At 36.3% G+C, this 21,335-nt stretch overlaps 2 protein-coding genes across 3 annotated transcripts in view; both read left to right on the top strand.

Moving 5' to 3' along the window:
• The window catches only part of Su(var)3-3 (lysine-specific histone demethylase Su(var)3-3), a 233,573-nt gene that overhangs the window by 107,849 nt on the left and 104,389 nt on the right, over positions 1-21,335 (top strand). The window lies entirely within an intron of this gene.
• On the top strand, positions 17,982-19,242 carry LOC142976215 (putative oxidoreductase YxbG). The gene has a single exon (XM_076119493.1). The coding sequence runs from the start codon at positions 18,023-18,025 to the stop codon at positions 18,779-18,781; it is 759 nt and encodes a 252-aa protein (XP_075975608.1). The 5' UTR covers positions 17,982-18,022; the 3' UTR covers positions 18,782-19,242.

Raw genomic sequence — 21,335 nt, 5'->3', positions numbered from 1 at the left:
CGCTTACAATTACAAAAAAGGGATTGTCTCTTTTAGAAATGCTTGCTCGTTTCATATGTAAATGATTGTGCTCACAAATACAATATTTTGTGCATTGGGAGTCACGTACGTCGTCGATATGGCACAATTTGTGATACAATTATAAGGTGTGAAAAACGTTTTTACGTCCCATTCGTATTAGGGCCGAGACTGCGTGACATCCCCCGCGGAGAAATACGTGCTCCCACTAAGAAAAATGTTAGTAGGCATCTTAGAAATTTCAATTGTAACATTTGTTACGTTCGTACACAACCTTTCCAATTTGTTCGGCTTGTGTGCCGCCAATGAACGTCCCTCTAGATATCATCGGCATACCGGCCACTATGTTGACTCATGTGATTAAATTCTTCGTCCTGATGAATGGCGCGCGGCCTGCTTGCACACTCCACTTATTCGTCCGGCCTGTACAAAATATCTGCTAAATATTATTAATATATTCTTGATTGCATATTATGTATGCTTTATTTTATCTTATTCTTGAGTCTTCAAAAATCATTAAAAGCATAATATTCCGAGGCCCGGATAGTTAAAGCAAAATTTAAGATAAAATTATACAAAATTCATTAAAATGGAAGCAGTGAATATAATTTGATTGTTAAAAAACACATTTCTTTATCAATTTTATGTGCAATTTATTCTAAAAACACGCAAATGATATTATTATTTAAATTAATTCAAACGACGTAATGGTGTTTGATATTGTTATTTATGATGTCCAAACAGAACGGTGACAAATTTTGCAACGCTATGAGGCGGGAAGGGACAGTCGCGCCTACTCCTTTCATAAACACAATAAATATAAAGTGTACAAGGGACACAATGATGCAAACGCCGTAACTTGGGAGATTAATATAATATTTTTGCGCCCGTACACAAGCGAACCGTTGCCGTTGGCCTAATGAAATATGGCAACATGTTCCTTCATTCCTGATAAAACCTTCGGTGTCGGAGTTTTATTGCGACTCGAGTACGATAATTCAAGTTGGCCAGGCAGTGAAATAATTTACATGGTGGTCCCTTTACGTTTTTTTAGGCTCGGCTACCGCATTTTTGCCATTCGCTTGTGAAATGGTAGGGCTTGTCGGCATATCCCCGAAACCTTATCTTTGCGCATTTGCGCTTTAGTAAGCGTCACAAAAATATCTTATCGGTTAAAGTAAATAGTTGTATTATTTGATTGCGACTTTGAATTTATCACGAACCTTTGGCATTCAGTGAAAATGTCCTGTGCAAGGGCAATGTGATTTTTTGTTTTTATTTTACTGTTCACACGCCTTTAAATAGTGAAGTATCCATAGTTATTGTAAAAACATATTTTTTATACTTACTTACCTGAATAAATAAACTGTCAGGATTTAGCCCAATAAAAATATGATCACAAACAACAATAGAGTAATCACTTTTATTAAGTTGGATTCTAAAAAGTGCACAATTCGTACGTTAAACCAAGAGCATTGTGATATTAACTCTCTATTAAATATTTTCCGCGTTGCTGCGGGCTAATCTTTATCCCACAATAGGGTAATAAAAATACCTGAATAAAAAATATTTAAGCGAGCTTATTTTGTGATCAGTGGTTCTGCATATTTTTTAAAGAGCTGGTGAACTCATAACATGCAGTCTTTGGAGTACTTTGCACTCCTAGATTAAAATTAATGAGACTCTTTTTTAAACTGGTAAATTTCAACTTTCTTCACCTACTGTGGACATATACAGATACCCAGAATTTTAGATATCCTATGAAGTTTATTTTTCAGTTACTACCCAATCAATTTCTTCGTCAGCAACATCGACTGCACAACATTTTCTAGTTATTTGGATTATCTATAGTATTGTTTTTACAGATTATGTTCAAATCTAGTTTTTTGGTAGAAGGAACCCTAAAAAATCACCAAAATTGAATGAGCCATTCATCCACGTTACTCGGCTCACGTGTCAATCATGGCTCGGTACAGCCGCAATGGATCGTGTTATTCTATTTAAACGCTATGTTATTCATTGGCCCTATCGCAGCTCCCCACTTTTGGCCGGTTCACAATAGCGCGCTCCATATTGTGCATGATCCCTACTAATAATAAATGCTTATTAAGTACGGTCGTTTGCATAGATTAAAAAATATTTTTTAATAATTTTATTTGGATTAAAAAAAAGTTTGGAATTATTATTTTAGAGTTTCATTTTATATACAATGACTAGTGGCGAATGTATGAGTTGTATTTGTGCCGACATACTGGCTTGATATGGAAGTTTAATCAAAAATATGTTTATTTAGGTATACCACGTAGAAGATAATAATCTTATCTATAGCTAATCTGCTTAGCTGTCGTAGTGTTCAGTAGTCCATACTAAGACCAAGGTCAATGTGATAAAAAAAATATCGTGTGAGTTCTCTACGAACACTCTACATCCCTAAACCATAATTAATAATACCTACATTTTTGTGGAACCCGTATATCGACTTAAAGGGTAAGCGGGTTTGTGACGCAACCAGAGAATAGGGCAAAAAAATAGTGTATTGTTACATCAATTTACTTACATACAGAGGATCCCTTGCTGCCAACCCATACGCGTTGGGTGCGCATATTGTATTACCATGCAACACGCATTCTTTGAAACCTGAGCTACGAGATGGGACTCTTTTGTTGTGACTCGATTTGAATATTACTTTAATATGATGGGTTCTCGCTGTTAATAATAACCTAGTACATTATTGCCCATATTATTCGATATGTTCGGGCTTTTTTTGAGCAACAAACAATAGCGGTTGGATATTATATTTATGCTTTGTTTAACTTTCCAGTTCGTAATTGTAGTCGCAAGGCTCTAATTTCTAGGCAAAGGTGTTCTATTATGCCACTATTAGTAACGGTGATGTTTGTCGTGTACTTATTTTTTTAAAGAATCTTTGGTAAAAATATCATGTCTATGTTTAAAATAATTATACGAGTGGGCAACAAACACTATTCATTATTGTCCTGGTTATTAAACCTCTTACATTATAATCCTTGAACAAGTGTTTTTCTCTGTCATAAATATGTCTATAATATAATGTTATTCGCTAATTCGATCAGAGATAATCTTTGAACAGTTTTGTGTGTTTGTTTTTTCAATACCATCAAATGTACCTTTAATTATATAGTAAGTTATGTTAGACTGCCTCCGTGGCGCAGTGGTTTAGGTCACCACTCCGATACCACTGCATCGGGAGGTCGTGGGTTCGATTCCCACACGGAGCAATTATTTGTGCGATCCACAAATAATTGTTTCGGGTCTGGTTGTGCTTTGTGTCCGTTGTTTGTATGTTTGTAAAAGTCCCCGCGACACAAGAGCAATTCTTAGTGCGGGAGTTGTCTTTTAAAAAAGAAAGAAAGAAAAGAAAGAAAAAGAAAGAATTCAGAAAATAAATACCAGCAGTTATGTTTATAAAACAAATTTTACATGGTTTATCACCCATGGCTTTTAAAATAAGGACTATTTGACTACTGTTTTTCAGGCGAGCAGAATAGGTAAATAGATAGAGACTCATAGACATACACTATCATACACATGTATCGGCTCTGTGCAGTAATTTCATATCGGCCCGTATGCGTTCAAACTGGTACAAACTAACTTCCTCTTAGACTGTCACAATGAACAGCTACTGGAACCGAGAGTAGAGCTGTAATTACCGCGTATGTATGTGTTATCAGACGATTGTTTATCTTACTGTGTATTACCTACACAATAATATACTAGTATTACGTCCACTGTCTTGTTACGTAAAATATATACATAATGCTGTGTTTGCGTGCAAATAAGTAGCTTTACCTTTTTAAATTAGTTGATTATACGATAACAAAAAGTATGGGTAAAGCAATAAACTACTTTAGTCTTACGAAACAAAAGCTGTTCTATTGTAAAATAGTAGTCATTATATTTAAATTCAACACCTTAACAAACTTTCAAGGAAAAAAAGGAGAGTACAACTTCGCGCGTGCCAATATCTCACTTTGTTGTCTGTTCCTGTAAATCCCTTGTAAGACGATTGTAAAACAATGCTTATAAAGTATCTCTGGTACGGGCTGTGACTGCAAGCGTGATACGAAGGCTTTTACAGAATTCATAAATTTTGGGCAACAAAGGAAACGAGAAACCGTTTAAGGCCCATACGCAGATTCGACCGCATTATATTAGTGATATGGTAATGTGATTGTTCGCGATAAATTATATTGGTTAGTCCCGAGGCTGGGTCGCGCACAGCGGGACTTCGCGACGCCCGCGCATCTTATTCTTATATTCGCCAATTTGAGGTGAAGAACCTCACAATTTTCGACAATAATGCTCACACTTTTATGTCGAGGGGCAATGTTATATGCCACGTTTTTACTGCCACCCAGATGTGTCACATTATAACTGATTTTGTCATTTTTTAGGAGTAACGGTGGATTGTCATCAATTTGTGTGTACATTTCTTACAACACTCCTATTTTTATGAGTCTAGTATGTTATTATAGGTACATTAAAATTAAATACAATCACCGAAACGTCTAACATTACATAGAGCTGTTTAGATATTACACATAGGTAATGAGCGCAGTGTCAGTGAACATACATTTAGTCACTAATAACAAGTTGTGTCGTCAACATCATACAATATGGTTCATAAAATCTTAGCGCTTATAAGGAAGACACAAGAATAATATACTCAGAAAATATAATAATGTTATAAAAATGCAATAAAATATTTACATCAGGCCAAACCCACCCAGCATTTTCTGGCGTGGGATGATGACATTACAGCTTACAACCGAGAATACCGGAACTTTGCCAGTATATTTTGAAATATAATTGAAAATTATAGCGCTCATGAAATAAACTGTCAACATCGCCGAAGTGCAGACACGAACTTCGTGTCCTGTCGACTCCTTTAATTGGCCACGCTCATTGTTCTAAGCTATCCTTTTAAGAAACCGAGTGATTGTCGCTATTTTTGTTGACATTCCTTACTTTAAAACGACGAATAACTTGCAAAAATGTAAGTTTCTTTCTACTATGTCTAACAAATGATTCATTTTAACAATTCGACAGAGAGCTGCGTTATGTAGACAAAGTTTTTATGTAGCTTAGTCAGTGTGTGACCGCGATTGCTCCCAAACTTCTCTAAATTGGGTGAGAAATGCTCGGTTGGGCGTCGCTTTGCATATCTCAACGATAAATTTCTAGGAGCTGCATCCACGCAGTGAGGACATCGCCGAGGTCTCGACCGCTTGACATCGTCAGCCGTTTTATTAGTTCAATAATTTCGTCTCATGTCAACCTGACAACAAAATTTATTTTTATTTCATTTCATTACTTAACTCAAGCTTTTTTGTACTTGCTCGTATCCTTCTCAAAGATCTCCTATCACAAATAAATTTGTTGTCCGAATTGCGACTGAGCCCATTTATATAAATTACGGGTTAATTAACTGCTTTGTTGTTGGTCGAGCGCGTGAATTCGTTGAAACGACGCAGTTTGAGGGAATAAAGTCAGATGTTAACAATAAAATATTATCCCCTTTATTTGGAACTCTTACTAAAATTCTTACTCAATTTATATTGCCGTGTTTCCATAGAGTGTATTCGACTAGACTGTAATAATACTTTGTTAGAAATACTGCTGGTTTTATATCCTCGTGTCTCTCTGTAATAGCGAATACCTCATGTCCTCTTAAAGAATTCAACGTTGGTGTGGATCGAGTGCAAGTTCGTTTAAACCTTAGCGAAGAATTGCATCTCGCACCACAGCGAGCTAGGGCACTTAACTTTATTGTTTTATGGCGCGATAATAATATTGGCGTGGCAAAGCCCTACTCAGGACGGCGCGCGTCCGATTGTTTTCTCACACAGATCGATTTACTAGCACACCTATAGATCAAGTTTTGCTTATTTCTCAAACTTATAAGCTATCATTACAATGTACCGGAGATATTTCCATATGTCCCCAGGATAAAGCCGGTACAACATTCTCATTTAACGTTATAACAATCTTATTTCCAGAGAGACAAATAATAAACGTAAAGGGAAACAAAAATTTTATGACATACTCGCTTTGGTTATCGCCAATTTGTGTCAACTGAAGCGTTCGTTTAATATTAATAAAACTGCTAGCCCCTCAACCCTCCGCGTGCTTTTACGGTCGGGTTGATGGCGACTTATTTGAATAAATATTTTTGAGTGCGGCACAGTCCAGAGACTTGTTTAAATTTATTTATTTAGTATTTTTTCTATAGTACTTGGTATAAACGGGAGAGCGCGGTTGACGCTGTTGTGTGACGCGGCGCCCCGCCAGGAGGCGCATTACTAATGTGGATGACGCGACACTATTACAACCCATCCTTTATCTAACACAATATGTCCTTTATTATAAAACTAAAATTAAATGTCCGACCTCTTTCGAAGTTATTTGATCGCAGCAGGAGTCCATCACATTTGTTATGTGCAACGGCAAGTAAGTGTTTATTGGTTTATGGTTTCTTTTTTGCTTTCTTCGTTGGGTTTGAAAAGGATTGATTTGTTCTTTATGGAAATATGTGATTGGAAATTCATTTGCAATGGGTTTATGTTATTTTTTTTCACAACCCAATTTGTCGGTTATTATGATTGTTAAAAAAGTATGAACGTTCGTATCTCAACGATCAGATCTGGAATAAGTAATTGTATAAGTAAGCTGGGAATAAAATAAATCGTTATTTTATGGTCTTATTTCTCTTCATTGTTACCGAATGCTAAATAGGCCTGTTAAATTAATAGGTGGAATTTAAATGTCAGAGTAGCGGGGAGTCGTCGTTAAGGCGATGTTCACCGAAGCCCAATTTGTAATTACCATCGGGCTGGCCGACCGACACCGTCCTACAGAGTCGGACACCCGTGTCAGTGCGCGGAAGTTAATCGCACCCGACGGCCGGCAAATGATGCGTGCCTCTACCGCGACTCTACTTATGTCGCCCGCGATTATCGCGCCCTCCAACACAATGACGGATCGCTTAACATCACGTTTAATTCCATTGATAACGTACTACATCTACGATGATATCGATGTGATACATCATATAAACACAAATGTGGGTCATTATGTCAGGACTGTCATGTTCTATCAGATGAATCTTATATGTACTTTATACAACTACATGGGTTTATTATTGTACATATTAGTTTTAGAAGGTACGTGGACCAAATTGAAGTTTGGGTAGATGCGAAAGTTGTTACTATGTATCATATCTAATTCTGATATTTATATTTGCCAAATGTTAGATTATACATAATAATACATATTTTAAAACTTAATTTTGTAAAAGAGTATACAATGGTTTAAATTTTTTGTTGCATGATCAATAAGTTACTAAGTTATGTTAATTTTCAGTTTGCCGTGCTTAAACATGAGTGAAGACATTTAAAGTCCATGTAACTAAAAATAATTTTAAAATGAAGAACAATGCATCTTTATAATTTCGAGCACATGTTGCGTTGTATTTTTGTTTTCGACAATGTATTCAATTTCGTGTAATACAAGAACGAATTCATATTCCACGCGAACTAAAAGAGTCGTCATACGGTAAATCGTTTATGGTAATACAGGCTGGTTGTACACGTATTTCGATCATGGTGTTCGATCGTGATTCTCAGTTCGTGCGCAGGCGCAGTGGACCCGCGAAAGTCCTGCCGGCCGCGGACATGAGTTACTTGTTTGATGTGACGTTATCTCCGTCAAATACCTAGCTATGTATGGCATTTTTATATTTATTTTATCTACCATGCGGTGTGCAAAGGATCATGTATCTTTAATGTTATAAAATCGTAATAAATCATAACAATATTTCTAACAAAACTATTTCTAAACAAAACTACAATTGTAATACAAATTTTAATGTTGAGCCATAAAGTTAAAAGTACATTACAAATAAACTTACAACACAAAGTAATAGAATATGATCACTTCGGGGTTGATTCTGATTTAGCTGTACATAGAAATCCCGGAACGGAATGAAAAGGGGTAATAATAGACTCGGCCAGATTTATCTCGCGGAGCCCATCTCTTGTTGATAAATAGATTTTTTCTCAATGGTTTCGAATCAAGCTCCCAACAGAAGATGGTGTGTTTCCATTGTGATATAAAATAGCTCTTATTTATTTGTGAAACATGACAGATAATTCAGGATGGCTACCGATAGAGACGTCATTGTTGGGGGAACGCTTGTTTGGTATTGTAAATACACAAATATCGTAGCTCATTGTTGTCCATGTTTTGGTTATGAAACTTATTATTGTGACAAATTGTTAGGTCGAAGTTAAGCCTTTCGTTTGTATACCATCTGCCCGGCTTAAGATATCGTCGACGTCATATTTCTTTGAATTGTTGAATTATTTGATGAGTTTGCTGCTCACTGGAAGTTACTTGGCGCAGGTGTTAGTTTTATTTCGTGTTTCTGATTTAAGACATGCTTTGAATAATATGGAAATAAAATAAGTTTTTTGTAGATTAAAATAAAAGTTTAAAGACAATTGTTAAGTTCAATCTTATTATATTATATAATTTGCCGAAGCTACATTGCTTTAATCTAAAATATGTTTATTCCGGCTTACTTGGTTACTTTTCTCTACTTCTTATTAATGTTTTGGAAACAAATGAGACCGCTCGGCATTTTAGACCTCCAGTACATCATTATGTATGTTGAGTATGTTCAGTTATTATATATCACGCCTGTTATACCGAAATTTGTAGACAGAGCAATATTCTTATCTTAATATTAGAAAAAAACGATTGCACATTGCCCGTACCGAGAATCGAACCCGTGGCCTCGTGACCAGCAGTCGTATACATTTAGATATTTTACAGACCAAAAAGATAACGTATAAAAACTAAATTGTGAATGATATTGGCAATGTTAGCAATATAAATTTAAAATAACAGGCATAAAATGAAACCGGTTTACCTACGTATTGTTACGTATGAAAATACGATTATATGACGTGTGTGTTCATAAATTAACGACGATTGGTGTTCGCACTCGTAGTCATTCAAAATGTAAGTACACAAAGCAATGAAAGTTTCATTGATTTGAAGCGCTTTTCCTTATTTGAAAATATACTTTGAAATTCGCAATAGAATGTCAGTCGCAGGGGACCGACGCCGCGGCCGAGTAAAGAGCATTTTATAAATGTGTTTTGAGAATAGCGAGCGAGACGTGGGTAGTCGGGCCGCGGAACGCACGGCGATGCACCAAGTTTAATGGAAAAGAATTGAAAAGTAGCGCGTCTATATGGTAATAGAAATTGCCCGGAAGAAAGGAACACAGACGACAGAGTGCAGAGCTCTAAGTTATGGTTGTTTTCTTGAAAATTGAGCGTTATTGCGTACGTTTTCCCCGGAGTATCGACGCGTTCGGCGTCTCGGTTCGCGAAGCGTGCTCGCGTCGTGCATCTGAGTTTTATTGGTACCGGAAAATTCGCAAATGTAAACTGAGATCATTCAAGTAACTTTCTTTTATGTAACTTTAACTTTATGTATGTTGAAATGTCTGTTTGCCATTGTAGATATTCAGATTTCATATTTTATGTAGGTACTTACTTGTCCAAAAACTCTGTCGACAAATGTGATTCTCAAGTATTTGTTAATAGTTGTTTGGCAACTAAATGTAAAAGCAAAGTACGGTCGTACATTATGAGTACCTAACGGACTTTGTATTTATGATGTTTGCGGTTTATGTTTCCGCACATATTTTTCTGAATGGTATAAGAATATTATTTTGTCACGTTAGTTGTGGGTGTGTAGTACATGGTCGTCCGGTTTGTTCCCACTGATTATTTGTAAATAGATCTCTGTGGGCCGGCGCTTTGTACAAATATTTGCGCAGAGAGCATAAGAGGGCACTTAGCGGGATATCATTGTAATGTTCGCCATGTGTTAAGAAATGTAAAGCAGAGGTAACTAAAACTTTTACCTAGTTTCTTGTAGGCATCAAAATAACTAGCTATAATTTGCGTTTGATTTGATTTTGCCTGATTATATACATATTTGTTAGTCATATTGTTATTTAATTTTGTAGTTGCTATGTCCGATATTGGTTCGTTGATCTCCAACCAGGGCAATACAAACGTTGCGGCGCCATCATGTTGCTGGTGGGCTTCAACATTTAAATGTGTTGTGGATTATTACTGACCTATTGACAGCTCATCACCTTTGAGCATCGGTAATATTTTAAAGTTTTAAAAATCTATTGGAAACCAGTTATTATAGCGCGGCTGCGAACTTGTTATTAATCACGCACAAATACGAAGCCTAAGAATTTAAACATTCCTGATCAATTTGGAGATTATTTATAATCTGTGTGGTGTTATTATCGTTTTGCTAACATTAAAAAGACGAGTGTGATAATTGCATAGAAATTATTGTAACCAACGTCCTATTTAATATAACAGATAATTGGCTGTGACTATCCGTGATAAAACATCATTCATTAGATCTCAATATTGCGTTGATATCTAATTATATTGATAATGTATTCAAATGGTTATTTAATGTATCTATAATTTATCTGCTTTTTTTAACAAGAAATTCTTGTTTATGTGTAAAAAACCTTTGGCTGTCACAGCATAGTTCATTTTTTCTTACACTCCAATATTTTCATGTTATGATGAACGAGAAATATAATTCTTTGAATTATCTTGAGCTCCATAACCATTTCTGTTTCCTTATTGCTTGATCTGTCACATCTAATATTCTTAGCGGTACCTTTCATCATATTAACCCAAAAATATAATAACTTTATATTAAAATTTGTATATTAATCAGGTTTATTATGTATAACTATCCTTAATGAAAAGTAATGTAGTTGTTTGACACGGAACATGTATGTTTTATAGTACCGTTAGTACGAGTCGTTGTCTAATTGTAAGTTGTTTATAAATGTCGTCACACTGATCAATATTCATGTTCAGATTATACTCATCTAATTGCCACTTATAAATCTAAACGCGTCGATGACATCTTAATTGCCAAAGTAACAAATCACCTATAATATATGAAAATATTTGGCAGTACGTATAAAAATATGTTGATAAATTACATTGAGAATAGCCAAGAGTGTGCGTTTGTGGGAAGATCCGTAGATATAATATATTTTCTCTAGACGCTATTATACTGGTTAATGGGGGCTATTCTGAAACCAAGGGGCTAATTAAAATTCAGGGGAGAAACTATGTAATGGGTTTCGCTGCTGATTTAAACTTGGCAGACACAATTGCGAGTGCTTATTTTTTATTTTTCTGTCTCGTGGTCCCCAAATAATTTTTGGTAAGTGTTTGCTATTTTCTTCGAGCTTGTATCATTTCGTAAAATGTTTGTTTATTTCATTCGAGTTAGTTAGTGAAACGGGATTTGTAGCTTTAATTGTGAGTGCAAAAACGGCTTGTCTTTATTGCAATAATAAAATATCACTTGTTAACTAATTCTAGTTTATAGACGTATCGTAAAAATATTTTACAGTAGAGCGGAGCTACCATAAATGTAGTTATAATATTATCTTATGTTCATTATGTGGGTAGTCAATACGGTTTACTTATTCTATCTGAACGGAACGGAACTCTAAAATATCATTTAACATAATCTGCATAAAATTTCACTGTTACATTTGATTATTCGAATTCCTGCTGAGATTTTCTAAACATTTGCTTTCAGTTAATTAATGTGGATGCATTTGTTTACGTCGTGGGTTCAAATATTTCGTGTTTCACAACAAATTGAGTTAGCTTGTTTATTATCTAGTGTCAGTCACGAGTAATTGGCGAACGAGATTTCCGTACGGAGACGTCCGTAGACCGTCACGTTTTACTAATGGGATCGTAACTTGCTTGTAAGTAGAGCACTCACAATGTAAACAACGTCTACAAATTAGCCTCAACGAATAGACCTATAATGAAGTGTCTTACAAACTAGTGATGAGACTTCAATCTTGTGTAGAGATTTATCTCATACTTACTTGGGATCATTAAAACTGTACCAAAACCAATTAGCAATTTTACACTCGACTGACCAGTATCGAAGGCGGTGTTGTTGAAAACCGGCTTCATCAGACATGTCTACCATTTATGACGAGGATCTTCGACCACATCACACTTGACAACTGTTTGCAGTTTGGGACTACTTTTTATGGTAAGTACAAGTTTCTTAATTTTTTGAACGAAGCATAACTTAGGGTCTAAACATTAATAGAAGTAACCTTAAAATCATTTGAGACTGACCTAACAAACCACAGTAGGTACTATGTTTTAATTTTTTTCTCTCAAACTTGAGTAATTGCTGTTATTGTTTGCTTAGTGAGCTACTAAGCTACGTCTTGTTCTCAAAGCAACACCGTTCATTAGCAGCTATAAATCTGAGACTGTTTGTCGTGGACGGCCGTAATTATGAATAATCATGTTATTTTATGGCCGCCGACAGCCACGTCGTGTCTCAATATTTAAACTTGTGAACTAGACGTAAATGTAACATTCGTGGAGCCGTAACAAATATTTGGAAAAATGTCCTTATCGTTTTAATAAAACTCTTTTACTTTATTTTCATAGAAGCAATTTTTATACATTATGTAAGAAGTGGTTGGTATAATCTTTATGATTACCGATTTATCTATCAGTTTATCGCTGTTTATTGCAAATTTATAAAACTAAAGTGCATTATTATAATTCCGACAATTGCTAACGGATGTGAGTTATTGTTAATGGGGAGAAGTTGGGTTTACACTGGTCATAGATTTTAGTAGCTTTAGAGAATAAACCGTCTGACGGTTGATAAAGCCCAGCTTAGAAAATCTGGCAGCTCGGCCGAAGCCGTGGGTTGTAGGCCCACAGGCTCACTAATTGGCTTGCATTTTGCGACGAACACTGGCTTTTCGCAAAAAACATAGACTGAAATGAGAAACCTGGTTCGATTTTATGTTCAGTTACTCTTTCATACTTCTGATATGAGGTAAAGTTTTATTACCAATATCCTGGCGTTGTTAATCTTTTCAGTTATGATTTTATTTCCCTAGTTACAGATAATTTACGAGTTTTATGCACGACCGACGGCCGGGTGGCCTCTACCAGGAACAGTTGGCTATATAAAATGTTTATAGGTCATTATATCTGTGGACATTCGACAGAGCATCGTTTATGGTGTTCAATTAACACTTGATATGAACCATAATTTTATTCACGCTTTCATAAATATGTGCGTCAAAAGATAAAACACATCTAATTTTCGATTGAATAGTATATCTTCATATTTTTTAATTCAGTCTTGGCGTGTTAGTTTTTGTGTGTTCAGCTACCCTGGCTTTAAAACGCTGGCAAGAGTCGATTTTTATTTGCTTATAAAATCTGTTTAAATAAGAAACTCGATAACTCCCTAGTATTTCTTTAAGTATGAGTCGATATCATTACTTTATATTTCATCGATAGAGGAAAGCAACAAACAAGTTCGTTTATTCCAAAACTTCTTGATATTTATGTAGGTTAAATCTCAAAAAGTTCTCACAGTAATTATGCGTAGCCCAATCAAGTTATTAAATGTTTAAGTTTCGCTCGTAAGCCCATTCATTGTAACATATCTTAACTTCAATTTATTAATTATTCGAACATCGGTACATTTAAATCTTATTAATATGTTATTTATTGAATGTTAGAGTATGAAATATCGACACGGCACAAATCATTTACTAAACAAAACTGGCTATTCTATATTGATTTGGAATATAATTTTTTTGTTATATTTATCTCGGATGTCAAGATTGTAATTATGTAAATTGATCTGAGAAAGGTCGATAGCCTGTTGTGTCTACAACGGTATTCGATTTTCCCAAGTGTTGTGGTTGACCGTTAACGAAATGATTCATTACTAGCACTAGAATAAACTGAGGAGATGTTTGTTCAAATATTCTCACGCGTGGCTGACGCAGCGTGTCAATTGCTTGGCCCAACTTTTGACACCTCTCATGGGTCAACAACGATAGTTTTGCGCGCTCCACCAATATTTGTCCAATACTATCTCCAACATTCACTATGATTGCACTCAAGTTGAACGGCATTGTTCCGCCCGTCACAATATACTCAGCTGTTTACATTGTTTCGAGTATATATAACAGTTATGTATAAATACTTACTTAGTAGTCAACATAATTTCTTGGTCGCCTTCCCTTGACCTTTGTCTTTGATTTCGTATGATTGTAAAGACCGACCTTAACCCGTTTACTTTATCAAAACTGTGAAAGCAAACAGACAAAATAGCTATAATATTGAATTGAAAATTTAAAAAACCAAGAATTTCTTATCTATTTATTTTATTGTAATAGCTACAATAAAAAGACACACGAAATAACCCCTTGATTTGATAGCAGATATAAACTCGTCCTACGGGAGGATTCTCACATTGGGTGCCGGCCCTTCTCATTAAAAGGTGTCTTTATATTTTCCAGTCAGCTGCCGCCTTATCGCTACTATAAAACAGACCCGATCTAAGACTTGATATGATAATTGTAATCCAATACATCACTAACATTCGTCTCTACCTGCTTAACTTTACAATAAAATCTTTATTTTTGATAATCAATACGTTGATTTGTAAAAATATTTTTTGTACCCGATACCACCCGTTACTGGGCAAAGGTCTGTTCTCGCATGTGGAAGGAGTTAGGTCTTGAGTCCACCACGCTGGCCAAGTGCCGGTTGGGGACTTTACATGCCCTCAAGAAATATAAAGGAATGAAACACCGTGATGAGACCATGCACGACTAAAAATAATATAGAGCTCCTTAATTTTTCATATTAAATCTTAATGGGATGTCGGGCGTGAAATATATTAAGAACGGGTTACGCGAGTTCATGATAGTGCATTGTTTCAGCCTACACACACGTAGTCAGTTTGGTTTTCACCCACATTACGTAATAGTATTGTTGTCACGATGAATAAAAATGTATTACAATGAGGAAGTTGGTCGTTAACAATGATGGATCTGCTAAAACGCACTCGGACTCCTCGAGGCGCTGCGCTTGACGCGCAAATCGATTAAGTTTGACAGTTGTAGCGCGTAAGGTTCATGGCGGTAATTACTGCAGCCGACTCGATGCGAACGATTTCACATGACATACTGCTAATGAATTCTGTCCATGTTGACGCGACACAAACATGTGAGGAATTAGTGTTATTTTAATTACTCTCGACTGTCTATCACAGCTGATTCCTCTGTCTGAACGTGTAACGGACGCTTTCGATTTCGATAATTTATGATTTTTTATAATAACCCTCTCTGACGATACTTTATCTTTGTATCCCAAAACAAGAAAATATTGTTTCAAAACCTCAATGTCTGTCCGTCAAGAAATTTTAGAGTTTTACACGGCAAGAATACATGTTAATATTTTGGGTATGATAATACTTTTAAAATTTTATAACCCAGAATACGATAAAAAAGTATAATTTTACTTCAAAAGTCCTTAATATGTATATTGAATATAGGTACAAAGATAATGCATTTTGGGTATAATTTGGACTCTCATAAAAAGGCGAGAAAAAATATTTAGATTATTGACGATTGAAATTTGAGAACGAATTAAAACGAAACGACTCTTAATATAAAACCCAAATGAGGTGACGGCGGCACCGTTTAAGTGTATTTACGTGTCAACTCATCTACACAACAACCTGCGAAAAAAGATCACATGTTATGAATTTTAAGATTTTATGCTATTTTTTGTTAGATATAAGCTTGGCGTATAATGTCTATACGTTCATTGTAATAAGAAGCCTTTAGATTATTACTGGCATTGCGATATATCTTCTGAAACAAATCAAAGTTCAACAGTTTCTTTTTGAATTCCGATGAACGTCGCACATGTATCGTTTATTCATTGGTGCTCATTAACTATAACAATTATCTTAACAAGCTGAATCGCAAGGTGTTTTGTATCTTAATCGGTGAGCGGTCGTTCCAATCTAGGCCCGTTGGCGCATTATCGATTGTCGCACAGCGGGGTGTACGACAAAAGAATTTCATTTTAAATAAATCGCGCGAGACCGCGTCGCGCCGAGAAATTAGGCGCGGTATCCCCCGCCGCGAAAACTCATCGTAAATAAGTGTCGCGGTCGGCTTCGAACAGCGCTTGGTTGCGTCCACGCTTAAAAACACATTCTTGTTATACACTCGTTTAAGGATTTAATTACTTGCATCGCTGATGGGAGCTCATCGCACGTCCCCCGTCGCCCGCTAGCACCTCTCACGTGATCGTAAATCCTGCGTTCGTTAATGATCCGAACGTTGTTCCGCGATGAATTACCGCTTAGTCTTGTTGACTTTTTGCGCGAAATATTTTTTCCGATTTTAGTGAGCGTGGGTTTCGTATAATGGATTGTAACTCTTTTAAGTGGTTTTTCGAGTTCATCACGATTTATGTTTCAATAAGTATGCAAGATTGTATTTTATATCGCACCTTTATCAACATGCGCATCATATAAAATACTGACGTGTAGTCCTTGCCCGTATTTATAAGATAAGACGTCGTCATTAAAGTAATAACTGTAATAAATGTAATGACCAGCTTTGTTTCCATTCTCAATTTGCCAAATTTGCAACTAATTAAAAGATAAATATCGCTGGCTACATCACTATGGGTCAAAGATGGCGATGGGTGGTTGCAATCTCTCATACAGTTAATCATATGGGCGGTTCTTGCCACACCTTTGCACCTTTACATCTGACACATTTGCTGGGTAGTTTCTTTATGATACAAGATATGTTCGCACACCTATTATCTATGTGAATTGTGTTCCGCGGCCGCCTTCTTTATTCACTTATACGTATCGGTGTCGTCGTTTTCAATTTACGTCGGCGTGGTGTCGAGTGTCGCGAACAAGTGAGCATCGGGGTCCCGGTATCCGGCTTCAATTGCCTTCGACTAGGAGTCTCCCGAATCGAGGGCTGGTTCTTCTTCACAATGCAGTCGGTGCGCTGTTTGTAAACGCGATACTTCCTCAGTCGCAAAACCTCTTCGCATGTGATTGCGGCCCCTTTACTTTAATCAAATGGCTGCGACAAAGGATTGAAAGGAACGCTCCTCGATTTCGTACAAGCGATCGGTATTGGCTGAGAAATTCCTTTTACGAATTGCCGGCATTTTTTACCGATGCCGCAGTGAAATAGGATTTTTTTAATATTGTCAAGTTTTCGTACTCTGGCTTCAAGAGCTCTTTGCTTTGAAAGTTCCCACGAACTGTTAAAAAGTTATGTTTGTTTTGACTTCTTATGAGGTATGTAGTGTGGTAGGCTTTAAACTTAAATTAACTAAAGGTGTTTATGTAGTTACGTTTTTTAAGATCTGGTTCTTGAGAATATCGCTCGGCAGTGTAAGTACCGTTTCAGTTATTGTAGTAATAATAGCGATATAATGACATTCAATTTAAACTAAATCGTTTATCATTAAATTCTTGAATTTAAGGGTCTGTAATTGCTCCGTATTCTTTGATTTTAATCGTCCTTCTCCTGTTCACCCTTCGGCCAAATTATGACGTTTAAAATGTTTGTTTTTCGGTCATGACATCTGGTGATTAATTTTAAATTTGTTTTTGATTACATAATGCGGGGGCCGTCCAAACAAAATGATATCGTTTTATTACCTTAAATAGTTAATTATAGGCACAACAATCGCAGACGTTTATTTACTCACATCTCTTCACGCAGCATTCATTCCATCTTAGAATATACACATGTATATTCTAAGATGGAATGCTGACGTCCAATTAAGCGGTTTTTTTATATCTACTATATCTAGTAATGACATGACAATCCTATATTAATCTGCATATCTGTCATACATACATAATTAGATACCTATAGATATCATTATATTGGAATTGATAATAACGCTGATTAAAATGCTCGTTGGAATCGTCACTCCCCATTCAAAAGCAGTGCTCTACGCTTGTGTTACAAGGGACAATGAGTTTTATAAATAAAGTGGTTTTGGTGACTGGTGCTGGTTCAGGTATCGGTGAAGCAATAGCTATACATTTTGCTAAACTATCAGCAAGACTGTCTCTCGTGGATATCGACGCAGAAAATTTGAGGAAAACAGCCGACGTTTGTGAACAGATAAGCCGAGTTAAAGTTCTAACAACGGTAGCCGATTTGTGCAAAGATAACGATGTTAAACAAGCAGTAGATGATACGGTCAAGGAGTTCGGCAGAATTGACGTGGTAATTAGCTGTGCCGGGATATATAAACCTGGGAGTGTTTTGGATTCTGACTTGATTGAAGTATTTGACCACGTGATGGCAACAAATTTGAGATCAGTCGTTTGTCTTACGAATTTAACAGCTCCTCTATTAGAAGAAACCAAGGGATGCATCGTCAATATCTCAAGCTCTACTTCTATTCCATGTGCTATACAAAGTATTCCTTATAGTGCAGCAATAGCAGCCCTGAATCATTTTACTACAAGTATCGCATTAGATTTGTCGTCTAAAGGAGTCCGAGTGAACTCAATTTTACCTGGTATCGTTAAAACAAATATACTACAAAATTCTGGAATGAATGACGAAGAAACTGAAGAGTTTTATAATAAAGCTTCTACACCATTGAAACGAATATTGCAATGTGACGAAATTGCTGAACTAGCGGCATTCTTGGCAAGTGATAAAGCAAGAGCTATGACGGGAGGAAGTTATCAAATTGACGCTGGATTGGCTTTAAAGTAGCAACTGTATCAAGAGTGTTATCATTATTTGGATTGTTCATTGTATAATTGTCTGCTGTAATGACCTTGCGGATGCGTGACCATAATAGTTTGTAATATAATAATTGTTGTTATCAGGAATTTGATATTACGATAAAACGTCATAATAGGTGATATCGTCGTCGTCACTTATATTTCCATGGAAATAATACTTATTGCCACTTACGAAAAAATAACAAACGCATGTGTAACGCGAGACTTCGATTTAAATGGTGCGCTTATTGAATAAAACACAATGTAAGAGGAACCATTGGGTCAACCTTGCTTCTTATGAGATTTTTTATGAAGCGTGAAATTCAGGTATAGAAATTAAAGTACTGTAATATACGGCTCTGTAATGGAGTGTGTTTTATTCACTTGTGCCTTTAATCTTCTGTTACCATTGTGTATTTATTCTTTAAAAAATGTATTAAATGTTAACTATTTATCTTAAAAGGCTTTTGTTTTCTTTTTTGTAGATCTGTGTTTATTTTAATTTTGTAGTTTGGTCTATGTACTTTGTTATGGTAAAAATGACGGCAGAGTACTAGTACTAGTTTCGTTCGGTAGATTAAATATATTATAATGAAGCACAGACCGTAAAATTGCAACAACAAATATTTTTGACCAGATATTGCGGACAGCTTATCGTACAAAAGAGCTACTGATCGTTCGTCAGTTATAAGCCTATTGTCGCTACTCACAAAGATGCAGGCAGGGTGGTCTGCTCTTATCCCAAGACCACACGCTGCATAGCAGCTTCTAACATAGCAAGATCAGAAAAGCATACTATATTACAGCACCATAATTCTGCCTCACGTTTCAATAAACAGCTATCTCCAACTACCGCATGTAGCGATTACGTCGGTTTTAAATAATACGAGTAGCTGATACTTGGTGCCATAAACTAATGTATGCAGAATGGACACCGCCCGGTTCTGGCACAGACAATTTCACGCGCGCTTAGCTAATGTTTGCCGAGCGATTTGCCGGCGGCATCGCGATGGACGGTCGTTTTTTCCCTGCCGACGGCCCGTCCAAGCATGTTAGAGAGATGTTCCCAATCTGGACGCCGCAATATGCATGGGGAATTGATGTATGAACACGGTAGTCGCTATAACAAACAAGTTCCGACTCAGTTCCAAGAAAGTGGATTTCAATATTTAACCCTTCGATGTAGATTATCTTTGTAAGTCCTATTTCAATGTTATTGATTAGAACATATCGTGTCGTAAAATAGTAGAAATGCTTCGTAGAAATTTGAATGGACACCCTAAAGATAACCGTAACAGAAAAGTATTTATTTCGTCAAACTTATTATCACTTATCTTTATTGCTATTTATTGAGTGAATTACCGACTTCGCTACCGTTATTTTATCTTACCTCCTAGAAAGTGCTTGACTTCAAGGTTTACGCACTTGCAGCTACTTGTTCATGAAATACATATTGATTCCGACACGAGAACACTTAGATATTTATCAGAGGTTTCAACTTGTACCATCGCAACGCAGACTTTTATTTTTTAATTATTTACATTTATTTTATTCCCTTTACGAACCTTGTTTGGTTTACCACTAAAAATTAAAGACTCTCTCAACACTTTCATACGTTTGTATGTTGTGTATTTAATTGTGATAAGATCAGTAACAAGTCTCGACTGTTTACATTAATACAAGCTTGTAACAATTACAGTGCTAACCTATTTCATGTCTAATTTAAATGGGAAATAGATTAATCAAACGATACTAACTTTCCCAACCGACTATAAAATATTTAACAATAGCCTCATCCTGTGTTTTACAACGGTGTCCTCTTTTTGGGTTGAGCGTTCGAAATTAAACTAGTTTGTATTTCACTAGCGTCGGGACCTTATCGGCCGATCGGTTTCTGAACCCTTTAATGTATGCGTCACCGTTTCAAGTTTAACGAATATTTCTATGTAACGAGCCGTGTGTAGTCGTAGTAGTAAAGTTGAACCCAACACTGTGCGGCCAACTAAAGCGAAGTTCGTATTTCCAGAGCGCTGGAGCAATAAAGTAAGCAGTTTTACAAGTGAGTGCTCCCAGAACGAATGCGCGGGTTAGCATACGCCCGATATTCTTATTTTATGAGTGAAAAATCTCACAAAGAATATTTTCCGAGACAGAGCGTCGGAAGCAGCCAGCTTTACCTTAACAGAAATGTCTTGTAACCTTTACGAGATCTCGTTCGATTGCTTTCATACGAGTACATTGTGATCTCGCGACGCATTGATTTTGTGAGGACGGGCTGTCAAAAGTTCCCATCGTCATTAGCTCCGTTGATTCGTGTATTCAGTCCGGCAAGACGAAGAATGCTCGTTCGGCAACAAAGCGTCCACATTATGTTGTCGCACGGCGCGGCGCGTTCCAATTAAGAGAGATTTATTCATCCCCTCTCGCCGTCATACGACTTCTCCAAAGACATTATCAGAGATTTAACTCGGCAGGACGATTGTTCCCCAATTTTCTAAACACCTCGACAATGCTGTCGTAATTTGTTCCATCCTCTTGGCTGT

This window comes from Anticarsia gemmatalis, chromosome 10 (assembly GCF_050436995.1).
Source record: "Anticarsia gemmatalis isolate Benzon Research Colony breed Stoneville strain chromosome 10, ilAntGemm2 primary, whole genome shotgun sequence".
NCBI classification, from domain to species: Eukaryota; Metazoa; Arthropoda; class Insecta; order Lepidoptera; family Erebidae; genus Anticarsia; species Anticarsia gemmatalis.
This window is presented reverse-complemented; position numbering and strand designations above follow the sequence as displayed.

Bases quoted from the DNA above. Each gene is read 5' to 3' on its own strand.
- LOC142976215 (XM_076119493.1), top strand. From the start codon at position 18,023: ATGAGTTTTATAAATAAAGTGGTTTTGGTGACTGGTGCTGGTTCAGGT.